We start from the raw sequence: 22,962 nt of genomic DNA, 5'->3' as shown, positions 1-22,962 counted from the left end.
AAAGGGCATACTGCCCGAAACGCGTTGGTGGACCCCTGCTGCGGCTTAGGGGGGACATTTTTGTCCACTTTTTTAATGTAATAAATTAACTTTTTTTGCTACAAACCGTGAGCCTCCTTCTGTAACCCCTGGCAGTACACTGCCTTATTTTCCTACCTGTTCCAAAAACATTTAAAGTTGAAAAAAAAAAAAAAAATACATGCAGCATGGCTAAAAGCTTGGTCCCCAAAGGAAGTGGGAGTATACGGAACCACAAGATGTTTCAGATAGATGCATTGAAAATAATAATGGCCATATCATCTCATGTCACTTAGTGGTAGCTTGTACATGGCAAATAGATAGCTCTGAGACTGTCCACATGATAAGTGCACTGGTGCAAAGAAGTATACACCTGAAGACACTCTCTGTGACCTGCTGAGAACTATGCTACCAATCCACAGAAATATTTCAGGCACTCCATTAAAATCCAATGGTCCACAATATCAAATGCTGCAGAGAGGTCAAGGAAGTCTAAGATCAAACAGTCTACTCTGCCTCTCGCCACCACAAGTTTATTAGTCACTGTAGCCAAACCTGTTTCAGTACTATGCCATCTTCTGAATCTTGACTGCACTGCTTGTAACCCTGCTTTTAACCCAGACACTCCTTAGACAGCACTGTCAGAATCCCTGACTGTATGAAGGATACCTAATCATCGAAGAAGAGTGCAAACTCATCACAACGTGATCGGAAAAAGGCTTCAGTCATGCTGGCCTGCAAAGCCTCTCGGTGCAGAAGAGCTAAGCCAATCTATTTTCTGCTGCAACAATCTCCAGTTTCTGGAAGCCTTGACTTCTTAAGCTACGGCCCGCTGTCTGCACTGCACGCGCGCCTGCCAGGCTGGCGGTGCGTGCAGCCGGGTTCCTCGGTCTGCAGTGAGCAGCAGGGGAAAAGACAGGGGGGAGTGGTGGGGGCGTGGCCATGACATCACCCGGCAGGTTCGCCCTCATTGGCTGAACCGTGGCCTAGCGCTCCGTTGCTAGTTCTACTCACAATTTTCATGTCTGCCTGAAAAACTGGCCGCGCAGTGCGGCGGCCAACTCTCGCAGCGGGCCCGACCACATTGAGTGGCGGCTCTTGTCCCCACAGCACCCGCCATAGCAGGCGCTGCAGCAGCCAGCGGGGACCAAGCCTAACCAGTGATATGGTCTGTCAGTAAACTTGTTCACCTGCAATGTTCAAGCCTGCAACCCCTCTTCTTTAATTTGCTTAGTAGTACTGTCGAACCAAGGAGTGTGTTGATAAGGGTTTGTATACGAACAGGAGCCATAGTATTCATTAAAGCTGTCACACCCCTAACATAGTAACAGACAAGAACACAGGGATCCTCCCAGGCATCCATTACGTCACCCCAATCCAGGTTTGTCATGAGGCCTCGATGAGTTAGACCTATTGGCAAGCGATTCTTTGGTCATCTTCATGGGGATAAGGCGTATTTGTGGGGGTGCTGCAATTAAAAAAAACAAATTGTAACCCTAATGAGAGGGCCCTAAGGTTCAAAGTTGTTTTAAAAACTCCCTCCCCTACCATACTGCCTTGACCAGTGGATCACATAATAATTGGTTGGCACCGCAACTTTTTAAATGGGGGCTGCATTTTCATCTACCTAGATCTCCATGATATATGCTGGATCTGATGATTCAAAGAGATCAACTATAACAGCTGTTTTGGTCCTAATAGATCTGGAATTACATAACATATTTCAGAAAGGACAGAACAAGAGGCCTGAAATAGTGTTCTGCCAAACAGTGTGGAATCTCTTGGGATCGGGATCAAGCATGGAACATTAATCTCAGTTCAGACAAATTCTAACTTCAAATCAAGTTATTTTTTACCTTGTCCTCTCAGCTGAATTTCTCCTGTTTCTCTTTTGGATTTTCGTGGATGAAGACTTTCTGATTTACTAACTTCAACAATTATAAATAGTTGAAGATGTACCTGACTTTATGCTGCATGATACAAGTAATAACAAATGATAATAATAATGAAATGTCGGCTTTTATTGAATTTGCATGTGTGTTTATCTTGTATTTTTTTGCTCTCGTGATTCTAGTTTGGAGGTGAATCATATTATTTAGGAAAAGGTTCATTTGCCCCAATCTCATATGATATTCTTTGCTAAGACTACCCAGACATTCCTAGCAGTTTAAAAATGGGCTACTTATTTTTTTCTTGCATTTTGGTATAGAGGAATAATCATTTTATGATGAATGTTAAGCACCAAAAATGAAAAATTATATGAAATCATCTTTAATTATGACCCTATCTTGTTCCCTCCATTAGTATAAAAATGTATTGCCCTACATGTCACATACAGCAATTTCATCTTATCTCCTTGCACTTTGCATGTTAAATTCGGTTGGAAGATTTTTAGGGTACGATATCCCAAAGTCTGTACACTATAATTTGAGACTAAACAAATCTGTGCACACTGGCAAAGATTAACTGCAAATTAATTGTGAGTGTTGAATCAGGTAGTATTTTCCAAGGGACTAGACAGTCCATCTGGTTTGGTGAATGTTTTTTAATTACATCTCTGTTTGCATCATTTAATTATAGTTTTGTTTGTAGATGTGGCTAAAGCCAGTGTAATTAGTTTGTTTGAATAAATGATCCTAATGCTTAGTTTTGTAACTCTAGAGAGTAAAAAAAGAAAGGAAAAACATGTGGTGCTGTAAAGGCATTTAACCCACTGTGCTCTGATTATCAGGCTTCTAAACAGTGTGACTTCACAAACAGCATTAGTATTCTTTCATCTTGCATCTGTGTTAAATGTTCTGTAAGTAACTTCTGACAATTGTTGTCAATGACGACTTGACATTTGTTTTTGCCAAGGATCGCAGGGATAAAACAATTCTAAGGTTTAACTTAAAAGAGCAGCTCTGTCCACAATGTTGTTGTTTTTTTTTTGTCCCCTTTTTCTTTTTACATGTACAGTATAGGAAGCAGAGGGAGGTGAAATGCATTAATTTCAGCTCTGGCGACACCTTGCTTCCCTAGATACTTACCGGGGACAATCCCTTCTGAGGGGTATTAAACCTCCATGAAGTACCAGCAGCACTTTCTCCAGTAAGTATCTCGGGAAGCAGGGGATCCACAAATCTGAAATGAACACGGTTTAGCCCCGGAGAAACCCTGCTTCCAATACAGTACATCTAAAAATAATACAGTCTAAATAAAATACACGAGCAGCATAACCTCTCCTTCACTTCTGTTGATACTCCTCAAAATATTAGCTGCTTTTAGTTGAGCAAAATAAGTGCAAAAAAGAAAAATACAGGGTTATTTCTAAAATGTTTTACCAGGAAGTAATACATTGAGAATTACCTCTCATTTTCAAGTATGTCCTGGGCATAGAGTTATGATGACAAATACATAGTTGCATTAAGTGAGCAGGGTTATACATTATATACAAGATATTGCAAGCACAGTAAGAGATAATATATGTTATAGGCGTACAGTATGTAACAGTTACAGACCAGATTAAAATGTGAGACAGCTTTAGTTTTGAAAGAACTTAGACTGGTGGCGGATGTGAGTCTCCGGTAGATTATTCCAGTTGTGAGGTGCATGGTAGAGAAGGAGGAACGGCCGAATTCTTTGTTGAACCTTTCCAGCAAGTGTTGCTTGCTGATATGCTGTACGTTAAAAATACTCTTAGCATTTTTTAATCTTAAAGCATCAAAACATGAAATCTTACCGTTTATTTTTTTTAATAAATCAGTTCTGTAGTATTAGATAATACTTACTGCATTAAAAAAATTCAACTCCTAAATGTAATTTTTTTTTTCTTTAAAAAAAATTTTTTTTATTAGTTTTTGAATATGAAACAATATAAATACAATATTTAAACATACATAGTAAAATGAATATATATATATATATATATATATAAAATATTTAAAACACTGAATAACATACTGTCAAATCATCTACACTATATCTATCTACACTATATGTATAATATGAATCTAGCATGAAAAAACGAAACTTATTAATAACTACTAAACTTTTACCCTCCCATAACCCTCACCCATCACTACCCCCCCCTCCCCCACACACACACACACCATAGCTCATATATTATCTAAGAATTCTGTAAGAACATTAGATATTGCCACAAGATAATTTTTTTTAAAAAGGCACCATGTCCATATGAGACCTCTTAATTTCAGGATAAATAAATATGCATTTATATGGGGGAAAAAATATACTTGTTATATTCTATATACTATAACTCCCAGCTTCATCTGGTCTCGTTATGATAGAATTACGTATTTATAAATAAGATAAGAAAGGAAACCATATATCCATAAATGTATAGTGTTTTTGTCACAAGGAAAAAGTTATGCTCTCTAAAGAACATATCTCCCATGCTCTGGTCAACCATTGTGTCATATTTGGTGCAGATACATTCTTCCAGTTGGAAGCAATGCACAATCTGGCGGCTAATAGTAAATGTGTGATTCCACATCTACAGCACCCAAAAAACCCACTAAGGATCCAACTGGAGATTAAAACCATTAATTTTCTTGATGACTTCTAAAACTCGTATCCAAAAGGCATTTTAGAGCAAAACCACCATATATGAAAATATGAACCTTCCATGGAACAGTTACACCAACATCTGTCTGAGACTATAGGATATACAGCTCAACCCCGTTATAGCAAGATCCGCTACAACGCGGAACCACTTATAACGCAGTCTGAGCATGACTCTCGATTTAAAAACATTCCATTTTTTTTTAAACATTCAATGCTTTATTACTAACGCACACACACAAGGTGGGAATTGAACATAAATACATTTTATATAATACACAGACTCTATAAATATACTTAACCTCTACAGCACACTGCACTGTGTCTTATGTATATGTTAATTTTGTTTTTAGAGTCTGTGACATCACACAATCCCTGTGGCGTAGAGGTAGAGAATTGGTACTAGCATATGAAAGGTCCTGGGTTAGATTCATGTTTAATATGGTATAATTTATAAATTAAAAAATAAATAAAATAATAATTTATACATTATAATAAAAATAAAATAATACTTTATAAATTATAAGACCTGAAGTAGATGTTGAAAGAGTAATGATATCCTCAAAAGTTATAGTTTCTTGTATTGCAGCTTTCTTAATATTTGGTTGTGATATCCAATGTCTAATTTGAAAGTATTGAAATCTACTATTTTCTGCTAAATCAAAATCAGATTTGCATTGCAAAAAAGATTTTATCTGATTCTGGTATTAAAAATTGGCCACTTTATGACACCCTCGAGACTCCCATGGGTCAGATAAATACTGGATGTCTGATGCCAATGCCGGAATACATTTTGGATTTTGCAATATTGGAGTCCGAGGAGAATGAAAAGAAGATCATTTGAATTTCCGGAATGTTGAGTCCCATATCCCCAGATTAAAGCCAATTATAAGATGTTCATATAATTCCTAAGGTCTATGCTTTTTAGGTAACCAAATAATCTTATCTAAGGGAATTTTAGTGATGGTGTTCTCTATATCTACCCATTGTTTGATACCAGCACATGAATACCAATCCCTAAGAGTTCTTAAATGATTTGCTAAATAATATTTATGCATATCTGGACAAGCTAATCCTTCCTCCCCCTTTGTCCAAAATAAAATGTGTTTAGCTACCCGAGGAGGTTTATGATCCTATATAAACTTAATTATTTTGCATTGAACCGAATTTAGGATGCTTTTAGGAATATTCACAGGTAAAGCTTGAAAAAGATATAACAGTCTTGGTAAAATATTAATCTTTGTATTTATAATCCTGCCAATCCAAGAAATCTCATAATAATGTCACTGTAGAAGATCCTTATATATATCCTAAAGAAGATTTGGAAAGTTATTCTTATGTAAAGTATTTTAAGAGTTGGTAATGTGAATACACAAATATTTGATATACATTTTTGCCCATTTGAAAGGAAAGAGATTAACAAGAAAATCAATTTGATCACCTGGCAGAGTGAGATTGAGAATTTCTGATTTATCAACATTAATCTTTAATCCAGAAACAAGATAAAATATATTAAGCACTGCCATTAATTCATACAAAGACTGTTCTGAATTTGCAACAACAATTAAGATGCCATCTTCAAACATAGAAATGTTATAATGAGCTGGACCCATTTGAATACCTGTAGTTAGATTATCCTCCCTAATCTTTTGCACTAATGTTCCATAACAATAGCAAATCTAAGAGGTGAAAGAGTACAACCTTGTCTTGTCCCTCTAGAAATTAAAAATCCATTTGTTAAAGACCCATTAACGAAAACCTGAGTTTTATAATTAGCCAATATGAATTTGATAATGTTAGGACCTAATCCCAATTTGTATAATACTTGTTCCATATACAGTAGGACAAATCTACTCTGCCAAATGATTTTTCTACATCCAAAGCTAAAGCTACTGAAGTAATTTTATGTTTTATAGCATACAGAATTAAATCTAGATTTTTAAGGATGTTATCAAAAGTTTGACGTCCTAAAATAAATCCATATTGATCATTATTAATAAGTGTGGGAAGCAAGTTTTCTAGTCACATTTCTAATATTTTAATAAATAATTTTGCATCTAAATAAAGTAAAGCAATAGGCCTGTAAGAGGAACATAATTCCGGATCCTTATCTGATTTAAGAAGTAAAGAGATTGAAGCATCCATCATAGATGGAGTAACTTGTTTGGAAACTAGAAATGAATTAAAAAGATGAGGTGTAAGAAGAAAAGAGACATTTTTATAAAAGGATGCAGTATATCCATCTGGGTCTGGAACTTTATGCATCTTTAAAGTTTTAATGACGGCCTTAACCACGTCTTCCTCTGATATTGCACACTCCAGTATTTCCCTATTCTCCTCTGAAATCTGAGGTAGTGAAATAGACTCCATAAATTAAGATATTAAACAAATTCACCTTTTCTCTAGTATAACTTTTTTTGATACAAGTAAAAAAAAATATCCCTTTTGAATTTATCTTCATATGATTTCTGCCCTTTAAAATTGTATATAGATTGAATAAAGTTTCTCTGTTGATGGTCTTAAAGTTTATGTAATAGTAATCTTTCTGGTTAATTACCTTTAATATAAAAAAACTGTTTGGTATACATAATATCCCTTTCTATTTGGTCTGACAAAAGCATATTGAGTTTACCTCTATACACGTTCCAGTGTATGGGAGGAGCCTGATCTTTTATGCTCCCTTTCCAGATCCAATCGTTTATTTCTAGTATTATCTATTTCAACTTTTTAGTTTATTTTAATTCTTGTAGATACACAAATTAGTTTACCTCTAATTACTGCTTTAAATGTGTCCCACACATTAGGAGAAGTAACTTCCGGTCTATTTAAATCAAAGTATGAAATTATATACTGTCTAATCTCCTCTTTAATATTTTTGTCTTGGTGTAAATTAAAACCCAATTTCCAGTAAAATGTCTGGTGAAACGGGAACAATTTTCAACAAAGCGATATCGGAGCATGGTCTGATACTAAGATACAATCTATATTTGCATGTGTTAACAAATGTGAGGCTTGACTGGATATAAATATATGGTCGATCCTAGAGTAGGTATCATGAGAAAAATAAAATTTATAATCTGAACCTCTAGGATTTAACATACACCATGAATCAATCATACCCAGTTGTTTTAATTCACCCTCTGATTGTACAGCTTCTGAGTTACCTTTTGTGGCGTTCGACGGAGATCTGTCCATTAATGCTAAATTAAAGTCCCCACAACAGATAGTGATCCCTTCCTTATATTGTGCCACAATAGGTCATGGAAAAATGTACTGATTAGTGTTGGGAGCGTAAATATTAATTATAGTAATCATTTCCCCAAACACATGTCCCTTTATCATTAAATATCTACCCTCCTTAACTTTTTTTCTTCCTTTTTAAGTTCAATGGGAAAACATTTTTAAGCAAAATGGCTACTCCTTTTCTTTTCGATGACACAGATGAGAAAAATCGAGTGGGATATTTCTTATTATTAAGAAAATGTTCTTCTTTAGAGGTAAAATGAGTTTCCTATACACATACTATCGTGATTCAATCCAAAAATAACATCATAATCTTCCTCCTTTTTCTGGGACTATTGAGGCCTTTAACATTAAAGGATGTTATTTTAGACATACAGGACACCTACAAGCTCATATTGAACCCCCAAAATAACCACAACATATATATATATATATATATATATATATATATATATATATAAATATAAGTGTCACAGAGGAGTGATACTGAGCATGGCGATATATATTTAAAACCAGAGACAGAACATGAAACACAGACAGAGCACAGTGCACATCCAGTGAAACTTATACACGGTACAGTGCCTAAATATATATGTATAGATATCTATTAAATAAAATGGTCTTTTAGTTTAACATTTTGGCCAAAGTGTTGTAAGCCCCTGAGCCACTACACGGCAGACCACATCTCAAGGGTACCTAACACTAATATAAATTCTTAATAACCTGTGCATTACCAGGAAGAATGATTTATAATAAATCTGTCAAAATTAGTTGCATAGTTCTAAGTCTGATTGAAGCTCTTATTTATTAACCTGTACATTACCAGGAAAAGCACTCTGTATTAGATTTGTCACAATCAAACTGCAAGCAAGCAAGTTCCCCTTAACAACAAAACCAAATAACAGTAATAAAAAATGGCTACATAAACCCCTAAAATGACTTCTGAAGCTCCCCCCCCCCCCTCACTTATATACCTTCAAGGTGTTGTTATTCATATATGTATGTGCTTATACATACTTACCTATATGCAATCATTTCCTAAGCCATTTAACCTTCCATATGATAAAAGATGACCTATGTTGCTCTAAAAAAATTAATTCCTGTAAAATAAAGCTGCATTTAGATTTTTAACCCATTTTGACCTTAAAGAGTTAATTTCTTCAAGTATCTTGACACAAATCAATAACACATCTATATTCTGTTTAAACCAAAACAACATAATACATCCTATCAATGACAATAAATGGAATATACATACATATATATATATATATATATATATATATATATATATATATATATATATATATTCTCACAAGTGATCTTTTTATTTGCTATATGCAAGACGGTGGAGGTTTCTTGTTGTCTTTTTAACCCACCATAACTTAAAACATGATGGTAAACCCTACAGTCTTGAAAATGCAAAGCCAGCAGTACAACTAACTTCACACTGATGATACCCATTAAGGTTGAAATATGTCTGTGAATGGTTTCTCTGGCTTTGCATCTGATTCCCATGCTGTGCTTTAAAGCTGTGTTAACAGTGAGCATTAGCTTATATGGGCTCCATGTAACAATGGTTTTTCAGACAAAAGGTGAGACATTGTGTGCTCATTTGCATGTCATTTCCCAGAATCCCTTGCTGCAGTGGAAGCACTGTATGCTGGGGATAATGGTGAAAGGCAGGGTTGCAGACCTGCCTTGGACATGTGAATGTGCTCACAAGTGATCTTTTTAATATATATACAGGCATACCCCAGTTTAAGGACACTCACTTTAAGTACACTCGCGAGTAAGTACATCTCGCTCAATAGGCAAACGCCAGCTCACACATGCGCCTGTCAGCACATTCTGAACAGCATTACCGACTCCCTACCTGTACTGAAGCTGTGCACAAGCGGGGAGACTATAGAGCCTGTTACAAATGCGTTATTTATATCAGTTATGCACATTTATGACGATTACAGTACAGTGCATGCATCGATAAGTGGGGAAAAAGGCAGTGCTTCACTTTAAGTACATTTTCGCTTTACTTACATGCTCCGGTCCCATTGCGTACGTTAATGCGGGGTATGCCTGTATATACACAAAAATCCAAAAGATCCGCAGCATTCACTGGTTAGTATCAAAAGTAGAACACTTTAATTTATATCTTAAGCATCAGGGGTACATACCAAGATAGGACGGAGCAACGTTTCAGACCTCCCGGTCCTTTCTCAAGCTCCTACACCAGTGCACATCACACTGGGTATACATATAGTGAACTAATCAGTCTAAATTGGCATCAAGCCCCTGCTGACTAAACTTTCTACTGTACCACAGAGCAGTCAATCCTCATGGCTAGTACACATACAGAAACGCCTATCACCTGCTGTGTAATCACCCAAGCAGGTGAGTAAACTGCACTTGTTGCCGTAATAAACTTGTCAAAAAACATACATGTATCCATATTTCACAACAATGTTCTAATAAATATTGCCCCCAAGCCTCCGCTGTGTCACCCTACCTTATTACTTGCACGATCACATGCTGCACCTTCAGAAGCATTGCCCGTTTGTTTACTTTAATCGTGCATGCGCAGTGCGTCCAGATCCCATGCCCCCTGTCTCCCTAGTAACCATCGACACTATACAAATATGTACATTTGCAGTAGATCCCCAAAAACGCATTGCAGTCTAACCAGAGTATTTCGCATCTTTATCCATGGCGGGAAGAGGGATCAGGGAGGGAGGGGGGAGGGAAAGATGAAAGAGAGGGAAAAACAAGAACCCTGAAAAAACATGAAAGTTCACAAGGCAGTAAATACTGCCAGACACACAGCCAGCTGCACCCAGTTTAAGAAACGCACACCCCCTGCACAAAAAAGATGAAAAAGCATCTCAGGCGTCATCCTCATAGCAGATATGAAACATATACAGTTCTAGTTGTCAAATAGACTAGCAATATCTGGCTTCCAAATAAACACTGGATTAAAAATCTCATATACCATCCCAACAGTCCCTAATAAAAAATCTCTGTAATTTTCATACAACATAGAGAAACATTATCTACATGATATAATCTGCTAAACGTGAGAGATCATGTAAAATCAACATATAATTCACATAACATATAGAACACATCATCATCAACTCGTTATCATATATTGTGGGAGAAAATAAGATTCCACACAGAGAACTCATGCAATCGTCAAAGTTCAGGCTAGAGATAGATAGAAGAAAAAGTAAAGTTCTGGAGTAGGTACCCAGCATCGTCAGATAAAGTCAAGATGATGTATCAATACCGTGTTCAGAGATAGATCCTATACTATCCTATTTCGTCACTTACCCCTACACCAGACAGGTACTACATAAATTCATGGCAGTCCGACTTCTATCATCTGCACATTCCAGTAATTCAAGGGTAATCTGCTGCAGCAAACAGTGGTCTTAAATAGGTAATGCGCTTCCACAGTACAGAAAGGATCAGCAAGGGAGGCCTCTGGAATAAGATAGTAATTAGACCTAGTATACGGAAACATAGATGCCAACAGTGCCAGGACTGAGTAGGAAAGCATCATACGGCTCTTATCACTCACCCTGGATGTCATTCTCTCTCCAATGGTCAAAGTTAATCCTGGGCCAGGTTGTTATCTACAAGAAAATAATCACACTATATTAGTGAGGTCATATTCTTTGTTAAGGCCGCCTGGATGCAATGTGCCCAGTTCACGAATCCAGAAGACCTCCCTTTTCCTTAATAGTCGCAACCTATTGCCACCTCTCCGAGGTTTAGAAACCACCTCAATAATTTGGAACCGGATCTGATTTACGCTATGCCCAGCCTGTAAGAAATGTGCAGACATGGATTGGTCCGGCACCTTACAGCGAATTGTCGACTTGTGCTGACTGATACGTTCTTTAGCCTTCACGTATTGTTTCTCCTACGTGTATGCCAATCCGCACGGACATTTAAGGAGATAAACCAAAAAATCAGAATTACAAGTGGCATAATCCTTAAGCCAGTATGTTTTGCCTGTCCATGGGTGAGTAAACGATGGACCCTTTTGCATATTTCCACATTGTGCACAAGAAAGGCATGGAAAGGTGCCTCTGATGGCCACCCCTTTGAAACGTGACCCCAAAGATTTTGCAGAACCTAAATCAGTTTGTATAAGAGCATCCCTTATTGTAGGAGCTTTTCTATAGGCCACAAGAGGGGGGCAGTAAACATCTGACCTAGTAATGGATCAGAATCAATCAGGGGCCAATGTTTTCTAAGGATCCTGTTCACCTGAGGACTCTCTGTATTGAATGTGCTCACAAATGGGATTCTTTCAATCTTTGCCTTGGTCCCTTTCGATTTCAATAAAATCTCCATATCCAGTCCCAATACATGCTCAAATTCTCCAATAAGCTCATGTTCAGGGTATCCCTGTGTTTTAAACTTATTGGTCATGTTTGTTAATCTCTCCTTCAGTCTACCCAGTTCACTGACTATTCTTTTTACCCTGTATAGTTGGCTTCTAGGGAGTGAGTGAATAGTACTCGGGGGATGGACACTACTATGGTGTAAGAGTGTATTGCGGTCTGTGATATTTGTAAATAAATCAGTTTGTACCTGGCTCTCCTGTTTATACACTTTAGTGTCCAGGAAGCATATCTCCTGCATATCTTGATGTAAGGTAAAAGTGATTGCAGGCAGGGACGTATTAAAATTGCCTAGAAACACGAACAGATCTTCTGAGGAGCCGGACCAGACCAGAAAGAAATCGTCAATGTACCTTAGCCACGTACGCACAAACATTTTGTAAAAAGGATGAATGTAAACGAATTGCTCCTCAAAACATTTCATTCAAATGTTTGCATACATGGGGGCCACATTAGATCCCATTGCTGTACGTCTGGTCTGATTATAAAAATCATCCTCAAACAGAAAATAATTCTCGTGAAGTGCCAATAATAGATCTTGTTCAGCACGTTTCAGGAAACCCTGCTGGGTCAGATAGAACTAAATAGCCCCCACACCATCCATACGTGTGATAGAGGTGTAGAGGATACTAACATTTTACAGCAGCGCATCCTCTGTAATAGTGTGGAGCTGTCTGAGTCTTAAGAGAAAATGGGTAGTGTCTTTAAGGTACAAAGGCCCTATCTCTACCCTCTGGTCTGAGCATTTTATCCAAAAAAACTGATATAGGTTCGAAAATGGATCTGGTTCCGGCCACTATAGGCCTCCCTGGCAGATTTTCCAATCTCTTGTGGATCTTGGGGAGTGTGTAGAACACAGGGATCATAGGGTCTTCCACCGTTAGATACAATCGTAGTTGTTTAGATATGATTCCCTGTGTCTCTGCATCCCCTAAGATCCTTTGAATTTTGGTGTTAATACCAGGAGTCGGGTCTCCCTTCAAAAGTCTGCAATTATCTGTCAGCCAATTGGGCCAGAATCTCTGCTCTGTACATGATTCTATCCAAGACCACAATAGCTCCCCCCTTTGTCTGTCGGTTTTATCACTATGGTTTGGTTCTTTTTAAGACTATCCAAAGCTACTTAGATAAGTTGGGGAGCCTGGAACCACCTTTCATCTTATGCCCCCCTATCTGCAATCTTTGTAGTTCTTTTGTGGTAAGTTGAATGTAAGTCTCAACCTAATGATTAGTATAAGGTGGACTATGTGTACTCTTTCGTTTAAGGTCACCTGCCAACTCCATAAGTGTGGTATCAGTCCCTATTGCCCCTGTACCGTCACTGTCATCAGTCATGATTTGGGTACCTACCACCTTCGATTGCTGGGTCGCCCCAGCGTGCGCAAAAAAGGCCTTCCATCTGTTCAATTAATGCAATTGAATCCTCCATTATATTAACTCTATTTTCTACTTCAGTAATTCTGGTTAACCACTCTTGTATTTATTTTTGAGAAGTGAGTAAATCCTTTTGAATTAAAGTTGTTCGTTCATCAATAGCGTTAATCGTCAAATTCATCTTTGCTAGTTCTTTAAACAAAGCTTCAATAGAAAACTGATAATGTGACTTTGTTGAAGGTGTAGGATCAGCCTTATTCTTTTTAGTGCCTGTAGCTGCCATCTGATACATATCTTTTTTGACCTTGCTTTATTCTGAGCATATGTGGGAGTATTCACTCACTTTTTGATGGTTTTTTTTCTTTGTTTGGAGGGCGTTTCAAGCTTGGTATCAGGGTGGGGCCTTCTTCACGAGAACCAGCCCTTGGCCTTGCGTGTATTCAAGCCCAGCTACTTGTGGAGAATGCTGCCCTGTCACATTAAGCACTCCATCAGTAATATGTAGCTATTGTATAACAAGGATAGATGGTTTTATTTATCTAATTCAGCATATATCTGGAACTCTTTCACAATTTGAGGCACTTAAAGCTATTTTTTTTTATTTGTTTACTCTGCCACAAGTCAGAAGGGCGTTTCCATGGATACCAACACAGAATCTGCAGCAGTTAAACACACAACAGTCTGACAGAGACAGTTGGCACTGATTAAAATGGCTGTGCGAGCTGCCAGTCCCTCACATAGAATGTGTATGTGATTTGTGAGTCTGTCACAACCACATGGAGGTCACTGTGTGCCCAGATAGGGTCCCCACAGAGCTCAAGTAGAATTTAAGGCTGCCTTCACTTGTCAACTGTCATTTTCTGTCCCTTCCAACTGCCTCTGTGTAGGTCTAAAATTACCCAATCAAATTATTAGATGTCAAAATTATTTTTTATTTATGTTGAAAGGATTTCCATCCCCAAATTCAACATCTTGCATGTTTTTTGTGAGGAAAAGTCACCTTATACCGTCTCAAATACCGTTTTAGAGGGAGCTTCCGTGGGAGCTGCAGCGGCCATCTTGGAACCCTTAAATGTAATTTTATAAGAGTTTTAAAACATCTTTTGATTGCTATAGCAGGTTTTAGCCCATCTCCCAAGCAGTGCAAGATCTTCGCAGCACTTTCCTGGCTGTGATAATTAGTTGCCAATATTCCCAGCAGTTTGAGCTGCAAACTAATAATAGATAATGTTACCTTAATAATATAAGAATTCATTAGAACTGCTGATTTAGGCCCGCCTTATCGTCCCGGCGACGCTGCGTCACGCTGCAGTCACTGAAAAAAATCTAATTTAATTGACTTCCAGCGATCGCGACCAAGCCGTTGCATCGCTCCTACTATAAGCGCATGCAACGGATCCAATACATTTGTTTTGATGCAACGTCACCGGGACTATAAGCGCGGCCTTACACTGACTGAAGGAGCCATTACATTAGGCTTGCATTCAGGATTTTGACATATTTATATCAGGAGCACCAAATAATTGCCAGCTTAGGTAATAATGTAGAATTATACATTGTCACATGCTTTACATATAAAAGTAATTAAAAAAAAAAAACAGAATAAAAGGTGGAAAGTAGTGTTGCTGCTTTAATTGAATTCAGTGTGTTTTTTTTGTGCCTGTAACGCATTATCAAACGTTGCTAAACATGTTCTCAGTTCCCTGTAAAACATGCATCAGTGTTTTCTTTCGCAAAGCTAGGACAGAACATCTACTGTAAAGTAGCTCGTTCCTTTATTTGTCAGATATAAGGGCAGCTGCATTGTTTTTCCAAAGTTAGGTGGATTTACTTAATTACACTTCTATTCAAATACTTTGTTTGGATGTGTACTTACCATGTCGGCTATCAAAGTAGCTTTTATTTTGTCTGTTCCTTTTCCTATTATTACCAATCAATATTAATTATTTATTCCAATAACATATATGTAATATATTCAAATAAAATGTTATATGTGTAACTTTGACACCTCTAGCCATAAAACACATCCACACCGGGGGAAGGACAAGCACAGATAACATTCCAAGAGACACTGTTTTTAAGTTATCCTTGCTTCATTCATTGTAACATCGCCGGAAGAAGAGATCAGTGTATCTCGAAAGCTCGCACAAATAAAAGCATTTCGTTAGCCACAGAACGGTATCGTCTATTTATTTTTTGATTATATATATATATATATATAATAAAAAAAATACTACTAGGCAACACAATACAGTAGCACATTTTAAGTCTCTTCTGCGAGAGTGCATATTTTTTGTGCATTTTTTTTTTTTTTTTTTCCACTAATATGTTTTATTTTGTGTGTGTCCGTGTAGGTGGAAATATCACTCAAACGCAAATTACCTATTGGAGTTTGAAAAGACAGACCACTAGTGTAATAAGTCACTCACAAGAAATCAGGCAAATAATATTCTAAATTGACTTTGCCCAAACACTGATAGGTAATTCTCTGAGTGATAGTTGGACAGAGCAGAGGTATAGACCCTTCTTAGTATCCCTACATCTTGCTGAAAAAAATTGTCACAGTTCGTGTCATGGTGTCTATATGGGTTGCTTTGTACTGTGTCTTTTCATCACATATGTACTAAGTACAGTAGGTGCCGCTGCATTTTTTTTTTAAAGGGAAACAGACCCTTTTATTGGAGAAGTGACCTAAAGGGTGCTGCCTTTAAAGTAACAGAACCTATAACCTTGAGCAAGTCACTTTGGATCATATTTACTGAACACTTCTAATCCATAAAGCACCTGACGGCTTATTCAAGTCAATAAACTGCATAGTGCCTTATTCAGCACTGCTTTGTAAATACAGCACTTGTGTCTGTGCTGCAGGCACTAAACATTGTGTGTGTGTGTGTGTGTGTGTGTGTGTGTGTGTGTGTCCCTATAATTATATTGTGAAAGTCCAACCCTCTCTAATAGCGTGGGAAAGAGGTAAGGTGGTCCGCGGATCACAGCAACTTCAGCAGCCAACGCATGGATGTCTAAAAAAACTTTATTGATCGCTAGCAGCAAACATCAGGCAACCACTCTCTCTAATAGCGTGTCTGAGATCAGATGCATTGTAAATTCTTCTGTATTTGGTACAATTTTCCAATGACCAGAAAATTGTAGGGAAACCCTTAGGGATGCCCATGGAACCCTGGTTGAAAAACACTGGTATACTGTAGTAAGTTGGTAAGTGCCCTTAGTTTAGCTGCTACAGAGTTAAACTGGTGTAAAAGAATTCTAAGAAAGTGTGCATATTTTATGTATTTTTCTACATAAATCAATAAACTAACAGCTGCTGTTTTGAAACTAGTCTTGGGCTAAACAATTTCTAATATTTCCCACAGTTCTTTATCATGCTTCTCCTGCTGTGTTCCCACCACCTTGATCCTTTTAGCAAAAGTTTACAAAGCCTCAACTCTTACCAAGGTACAGCTTTGGTTTCAGCTGCTTTTCTGTGAGAGGAAGTAAATGCTGAGGGGTTTCTTTGTGGCATGAATGTGATAAAGCTGTGGTGGTCTTATCTCTCTTTTAGGTCGTGGTTCTGTATGACTACACAGCGCATCGATCAGATGAGCTAACCATCCATCGCAGTGACATTATCCATGTGTTGTACAAAGATAATGACAATTGGTGGTTTGGCCGTCTAGCAAATGGACAACAAGGTTATTTTCCAGCAAATTATGTGGCTGCTGAGAGTAAGTTAACATCTCCTTCCAATGTAGGCTAATGTGGGTTTAACTGATTGTTTTGCCCCAGACAGCTGAAGTAATTGTAAATAAGATATATTTCACCTGTACATGTTGTCTTGTTTTGTTTGCAGTCCAACAGGAGGACGATCGATCTGCAACTTCAGTGCCAGATTATTCTCCTGTTCTTCACAAGGAAAATTACGTAGCAGAAATATCACAGAGGGTAAATATTCAATAGAAAGACACACATTTGCTGTACAGCCAACAACCATGCATGTACTGCTGCGGCCAGCTTCACTCTAACGCTTACCCGTCTTGTCCCGCGGCTTGGCGCTGAACTTGGCCGAGCGCCAGCCGCATCTTCCCTGCATCCTTCCCCTCCCCTCGCGACCTCTGGCTCTGCTCTGCCTCTGCTTCTCCGGGTCCCCCTCTGCTCCCACAACCCCCCTTACCCCGCCACCACCTTCGGGTGAACCCTGGGCACGTGCGCACGCTCCCTGGCACGCGTGACCGCGCATCAGTGACGCACGGCACGCGGCGGGACCCAGCCACGCCTGGACGCAGATTGCGGTGGCGGCCGCTGAAGAATCAGCTCGGCGGCCACTGTAACTGTACTCTTTATATATTTATATACTACATATTTAGGTCCTGCAATGATAAAAACAAATTATGATAATTAAGTATGCTAATTATGAAAACTGAATGTGACATATGGGTCTTTCTGAAATTGTTCAGTGCACAATGTATGACTGACTCAAAATCCTGCATACTCGCCCTTCCTTGTGAGTTTATTATTGGACTACAGTTTTACTTACAAACATAATTGGCTTTTTTAAACAAACATAAGCAACCATTAAGCGAAGATTGCCCTTATCAATCCATTATTACCTCTCCAGTAGAGCCATTTGACAACATCGCTTAAAAACATCGTCATTGTTACTGTTACAGAAACTGTTCCTGTCAAAGGACTAATCAGGATAAAATGAGGGTACTTTGCATGTGGAATTGAAGGCCCCACCTTCTTCAGCTCACAGTGACATAACAAAAAAGGGGAGAGAAAACAGGAGAGAAACATATCCAAAACGTATAGAACAATCTAAAAAAAGAACATAAAATTGGATAAAAATGTCTATTTATTAAAAAAGGAAAGCTGTGAATCGGCAGGATTTCATTCCATTAAAAATATTACTACCATAGGCTCATATGATAGAGCTACATTTTCAGTCACAAATCATATAAAAATCCCTTTCTGGAGTCTTCTGACAGAAGATATGTGGTATTGATATAATGTGTTATTGAGTGCTAAACTCAAGGAATATCAGGCAGTGTTATGGGTCTGTAAGGCTGCGCTTATACTGCACTCTGCAGTATATGAGAAAATACTTGTAGCATTTAAAATAATGTTTTAAAGACATTTTTAATGTTTCTAATGTAGGAAGCATTTTCAAAGTGACAGCCCCTTCCCCTTCTGATAGGCTCTGGCTTTTGAGCCCCACCCTCTCTCTAGCAGTGACATCACTGGCCTTGTCGCCAGCGACGTCGCTCCAAACTAATGTGCAACTTTCGCCAGTGGCGACGGGTGACGTCATCCGTCGCCGGCACTATAAACGAGGCCTAACTCTGCATTTCCTAATTTTGCTTCAATGTTCACTTCCTAAATGGTTTGTTTACTCTTGCACTTTGATTTTTCTTTAAAAAAGATTGTCAATCTTTGTATTACGTTTTTAACCATACAGATAAAAGTGTAAAGCACACTAAAATAAGAGAAAATGTATTAAAAAAATTTTTTTAAAGTTAACAACAAACTGTAAGGTTGGACGCAGGTACAAATAGAGAATCCACCATTTCCCAAAAATAAATGGAAAATAAAAATTTCAAGCGCCACCTAGATTGCAAAAAAAAGTTAGTTGCACAGTTATTGTAGATAAAGTCATCTTATCGGGTGAGCGCCCCTCCGTTCTTATTACCTTAATAGTTGATCATCCGGTAAGACTACTTTAACCTTGAACATGGATTGAGATACACATTTTGCTTGGACTACTTACTTTGCTTAAACAAACTTGTGTAAATTCTTGCTTGTAAATGCTTTATCTGATGGTTGTAAATGAACTACAATAAATGTGTAAATATGGCCATTGTTTACTAAGTGGCGCTATTCCACATGACACCATTTGGTAACGGAAGACACCTTACTTCTCATTCAATTTATGACATGGGTCTTCAGCTCACAGTGGGCCAAACCCAGCTCGCGATGGGCTAGTGATCCTTGGTCCCCTTCTGCTAATTTCACTGCAGTTGCTTAAGCATCGAAGTGCAATTTTTCATACTGAAACTCACTTTTCAGCTAAGATAATGATAATATATGTATATATTGCAAATGGTAGATCGTTTGTCATATTCACAGTTATTTTTTGTATAGAAATGTAATGGTTAAATAGAATTCCACTAAAATAATCTTCCTGCCCTCCTACGTAATGTTTGCTCATCCAGCCCCTTTGGAAAGATTCCTGCTTTGTTATTAACTTGTAAATGCAGTTCTAGAAAACACAGTCTGATTTCCATAAGACAACTTACAAATATAGGATGAGCATCTCCATTGTCTAAATTGAACATAGGTGGAACGCAATGGACCTATGTCTTTTTTTCAACCTCATCTACCGAGTACAGTAACTGCTGTACGTAACTTACTAAATATGGCGATACGGCTTATCCAGGCTTCGGCAGAGAGCCTTGGGATACCGTGTCTTCCGATGTTGTCCAGACTGCCGCATAGTAAATCTTTCTGTGAGCTTATTTCAGAAGCAAGATAATATTGTATTTGCTATATTTCTTTTTATTGTAGATATTTTGAAAGCGTGTGTGGTTTACATTAAAAGAATGTATTTAAACTGGTAAAAGGCCAGGTGCATGTAAGATTTGTCTTTGAGCAATTTGTAGTTCTTGCTTCTCACCTGAAAAATGCCTAGCAGAGGCAAAGTGGGGCCAGGGTCTGTTTCCTTCCTTGTAACCACATAAGGGTAAACAGACCCCAAGTGACACAGCTTGTTTGAAATGGGGTATATTCTCTCCAAATCCAGGAAGCTGGTGGGTTTCTCAAACACATAGAGTTGGCCTCCTTGTCTTTCTTATTTCTACCATACATATTTGTGTGTTTGCAGATGTCGGTAGTCCCCAGCAATACAAAGGATCTGAAATTGATGTCACAGCATGAAACAGATGTAGACTCACCTGTGACACAGTAAGAGACATTGGTCCAAAATATGTTTCACTTTTTACAATGTGACACAGAAATATGCACATATAAAACATTTTACTATTTTTGTAACGTGAGAATTTTGAACTTCGAAATCTGCTGAAGGCGCTTTAATTAGTGACACCATTAACTTGAAAAGTACACACAAAAAATTGAAGGGAATATGAAAGCTGATATGCCTATCACCACCGAAACTGTGCGCTTCTGTTTATTAATGTACAGTATGCTGTGCCAGTTGTGTGCATTCACATTAATATCAATACGGCATAGTACTGGAAGTATTTAATTTGTGAAATATAAAATATATATAAAGCTGACATCAATTTTTTTTTAAGAAAACTTGATTTGAAAGGAACAGAATAAACTGTGTTCTTGCAATTGCCTGTTTGTCTTTAGTTTTAAAGCAGCAGTTCTAGCAATATCCTACATGTGTGTTTTTTTTTTAAATAAATCAGTTCTGTACTATGAGAAAATACTTGTAGCATTTAAAATAATGTTTTAAAGACATTTTTAATGTTTCTAATGTAGGAAGCATTTTCAAAGTGACAGCCCCTTCCCTTTCTGATAGGCTCTGGCTTTTGAGCCCCACCCTCTCTCTAGCAGTGCACCAATTGTATTTAATAATTGCCCAATCAATCATATTCCAGGATAACATTGCCCAGAATGCTGTGCAAGAACTGAATTAAATAACCCGGAGCAAGCGATCAATTACAGGAGAACGGATCGATCTGCAGCTTAGCTAATCACTTGTCAGTGTGCAGATTGTATTGATGCACATATTGAATGGGATATATATATATATATATGTGTGGTTTTTTTTTTTAAACTGCAGCTTAAACTGCAGCTTTAACATTGTATGAAAACCTATTTATTGACATCTTTGACACAATTCTAGTCACAGTGTATATTTACAAATTGATTGTTTATTTTTTTAGGCAGGACCTTTAATTTAAAACAATAAAGCCTAAGTTTTTTTTTTCCATAACAATTATCTGAAAATGGTTGGCATTCAATCACTGTTTGATTAGAACAAATATATGAATATGAGTAACAAAATAATGACTTAATCTATAATTTGTCTACTTTGACGCCATTCAGTATATGATGGGAAGTTACTCCACTTGTTTTTGTTCCTCTGCCTACTAACCAGCAAATTTAAGTTGAATACCAAAAAATCTACTCGCCACACAAAAAAATCTACTCGCCACCTAATACCAAACGTGTGCTGCTTGGGCCAATATTTACTCGCCCGGGGGTTAAATCCACTCGCCCGGGGCGAGCAAATGTATAGGTTTGTCGAACACTGATATATATATATATATATATATATATATATATATATATGTAGGAGTTTGAGCTATTTGGGAATGTGTGTTAATATATATATATATATATATATATATATATATATATATATATACATATATATATATATATATATATATATATATATATATATATATATATTATCTATATCAGGGCTACGAAAATGGCAGAATTTTGGTCGACCACATTTCCACACCATAGCTCTGGTTTATCAAACTAAAAGAGGATTTTTTTTTTTTAGCACGCCAACTACCAAAAGGTGGAGGATCATACACAACACACCTAATTCTTTATTGGTGCAAAGAATAATCATAAAACCAAGCAGATATTTATAAGTGCTTTCCAGCAAAGCATGTACTGTAAGACCGATCAGGAACTGTTGTGTGTCTTGTGATTGGAGGACCGCCGGCGCTACTACTTGCGGCCACTTCCGGGTACTGCCACCGAAAACCAGAAGTCACGTGTTGGTGATGTCTCGCTACCAGCTCTGCTGGGTAGCCCTAAGTGTTTCAGAAGCCTCACACACTTCATCACACACTTCCTTTTTACTATAAATACCCATGTTAACCCTATATGGGCCCTCCAGGCAGAAGGAGTGGCTCAGTGAGTAAAGACACTGACTGACACTGAGAGTTTGAAGCAGGGGAGCCTGGTTCAATTCCCAGTGTCGGCTCCTTGTGACCTTGGGCAAGTCGCTTTATCTCCCTGTGCCTCAGGCGCCAAAAAATAGATTGTAAGCTCCACAGGGCAGGGACCTGTGCCTGCAAAATGTCTCTGTAAAGCGCTGCGTACAACTAGCAGCGCTATACAAGAACATGCTATTATTATTATTATTATTAAGTGAGGGAGTTACCCAGCATCAACATGGATTCATGCTCTGTCTTATGCGATTTGGTGAAAATCACATATATGTGAGGGGATTTCTGCTTGGTTTTATGATTTTCTGCGCATACTACACCATAAACGTGTGTTGTATGTGCTCCTCCACGTTCTGTCTAGTGTTCAAACAATTAAATAAGCTTGCACTCCAGTGTGAATGGTATAATATTACTTTCATGCA

At 37.8% G+C, this 22,962-nt stretch overlaps 1 protein-coding gene and 1 long non-coding RNA gene across 11 annotated transcripts in view; one reads left to right on the top strand and one right to left on the bottom strand.

Moving 5' to 3' along the window:
• The window catches only part of LOC142493397 (uncharacterized), a 21,072-nt gene extending 6,740 nt beyond the window's left edge, over window positions 1-14,332 (bottom strand). Inside the window, exons 1-4 of one of the 2 annotated variants that reach the window (XR_012801094.1) lie at window positions 13,584-14,332; window positions 11,402-11,456; window positions 11,152-11,304; window positions 8,846-8,924 (exon numbers count right to left, since the gene is read on the bottom strand). This is a non-coding gene — a long non-coding RNA (uncharacterized LOC142493397). The remainder of the gene's footprint in view (window positions 1-8,845; window positions 8,925-11,151; window positions 11,305-11,401; window positions 11,457-13,583) is intronic. The other variant, XR_012801095.1, reaches the window with a different exon arrangement.
• AHI1 (Abelson helper integration site 1) overlaps window positions 1-22,962 on the top strand; it is a 282,040-nt gene that overhangs the window by 252,061 nt on the left and 7,017 nt on the right. For 4 of the 9 annotated variants that reach the window (XM_075597389.1, XM_075597388.1, XM_075597387.1 and 1 more), the window contains 3 exons: window positions 17,167-17,329; window positions 17,455-17,546; window positions 20,482-20,561. The exons of 2 other annotated variants lie outside the window; for them this stretch is intronic. In XM_075597389.1, the coding sequence (XP_075453504.1) occupies window positions 17,167-17,329; window positions 17,455-17,546; window positions 20,482-20,561 (335 nt within the window). Of the gene's footprint in view, window positions 1-16,978; window positions 17,061-17,166; window positions 17,330-17,454; window positions 17,547-20,481; window positions 20,562-22,962 lie in introns of those variants that run through there. 3 more of the 9 variants (XM_075597391.1, XM_075597393.1, XM_075597394.1) reach the window with 3 other exon arrangements.

Source organism: Ascaphus truei, chromosome 4 (genome assembly GCF_040206685.1).
Source record: "Ascaphus truei isolate aAscTru1 chromosome 4, aAscTru1.hap1, whole genome shotgun sequence".
Lineage (NCBI taxonomy): Eukaryota > Metazoa > Chordata > Amphibia > Anura > Ascaphidae > Ascaphus > Ascaphus truei.
This window is presented reverse-complemented; position numbering and strand designations above follow the sequence as displayed.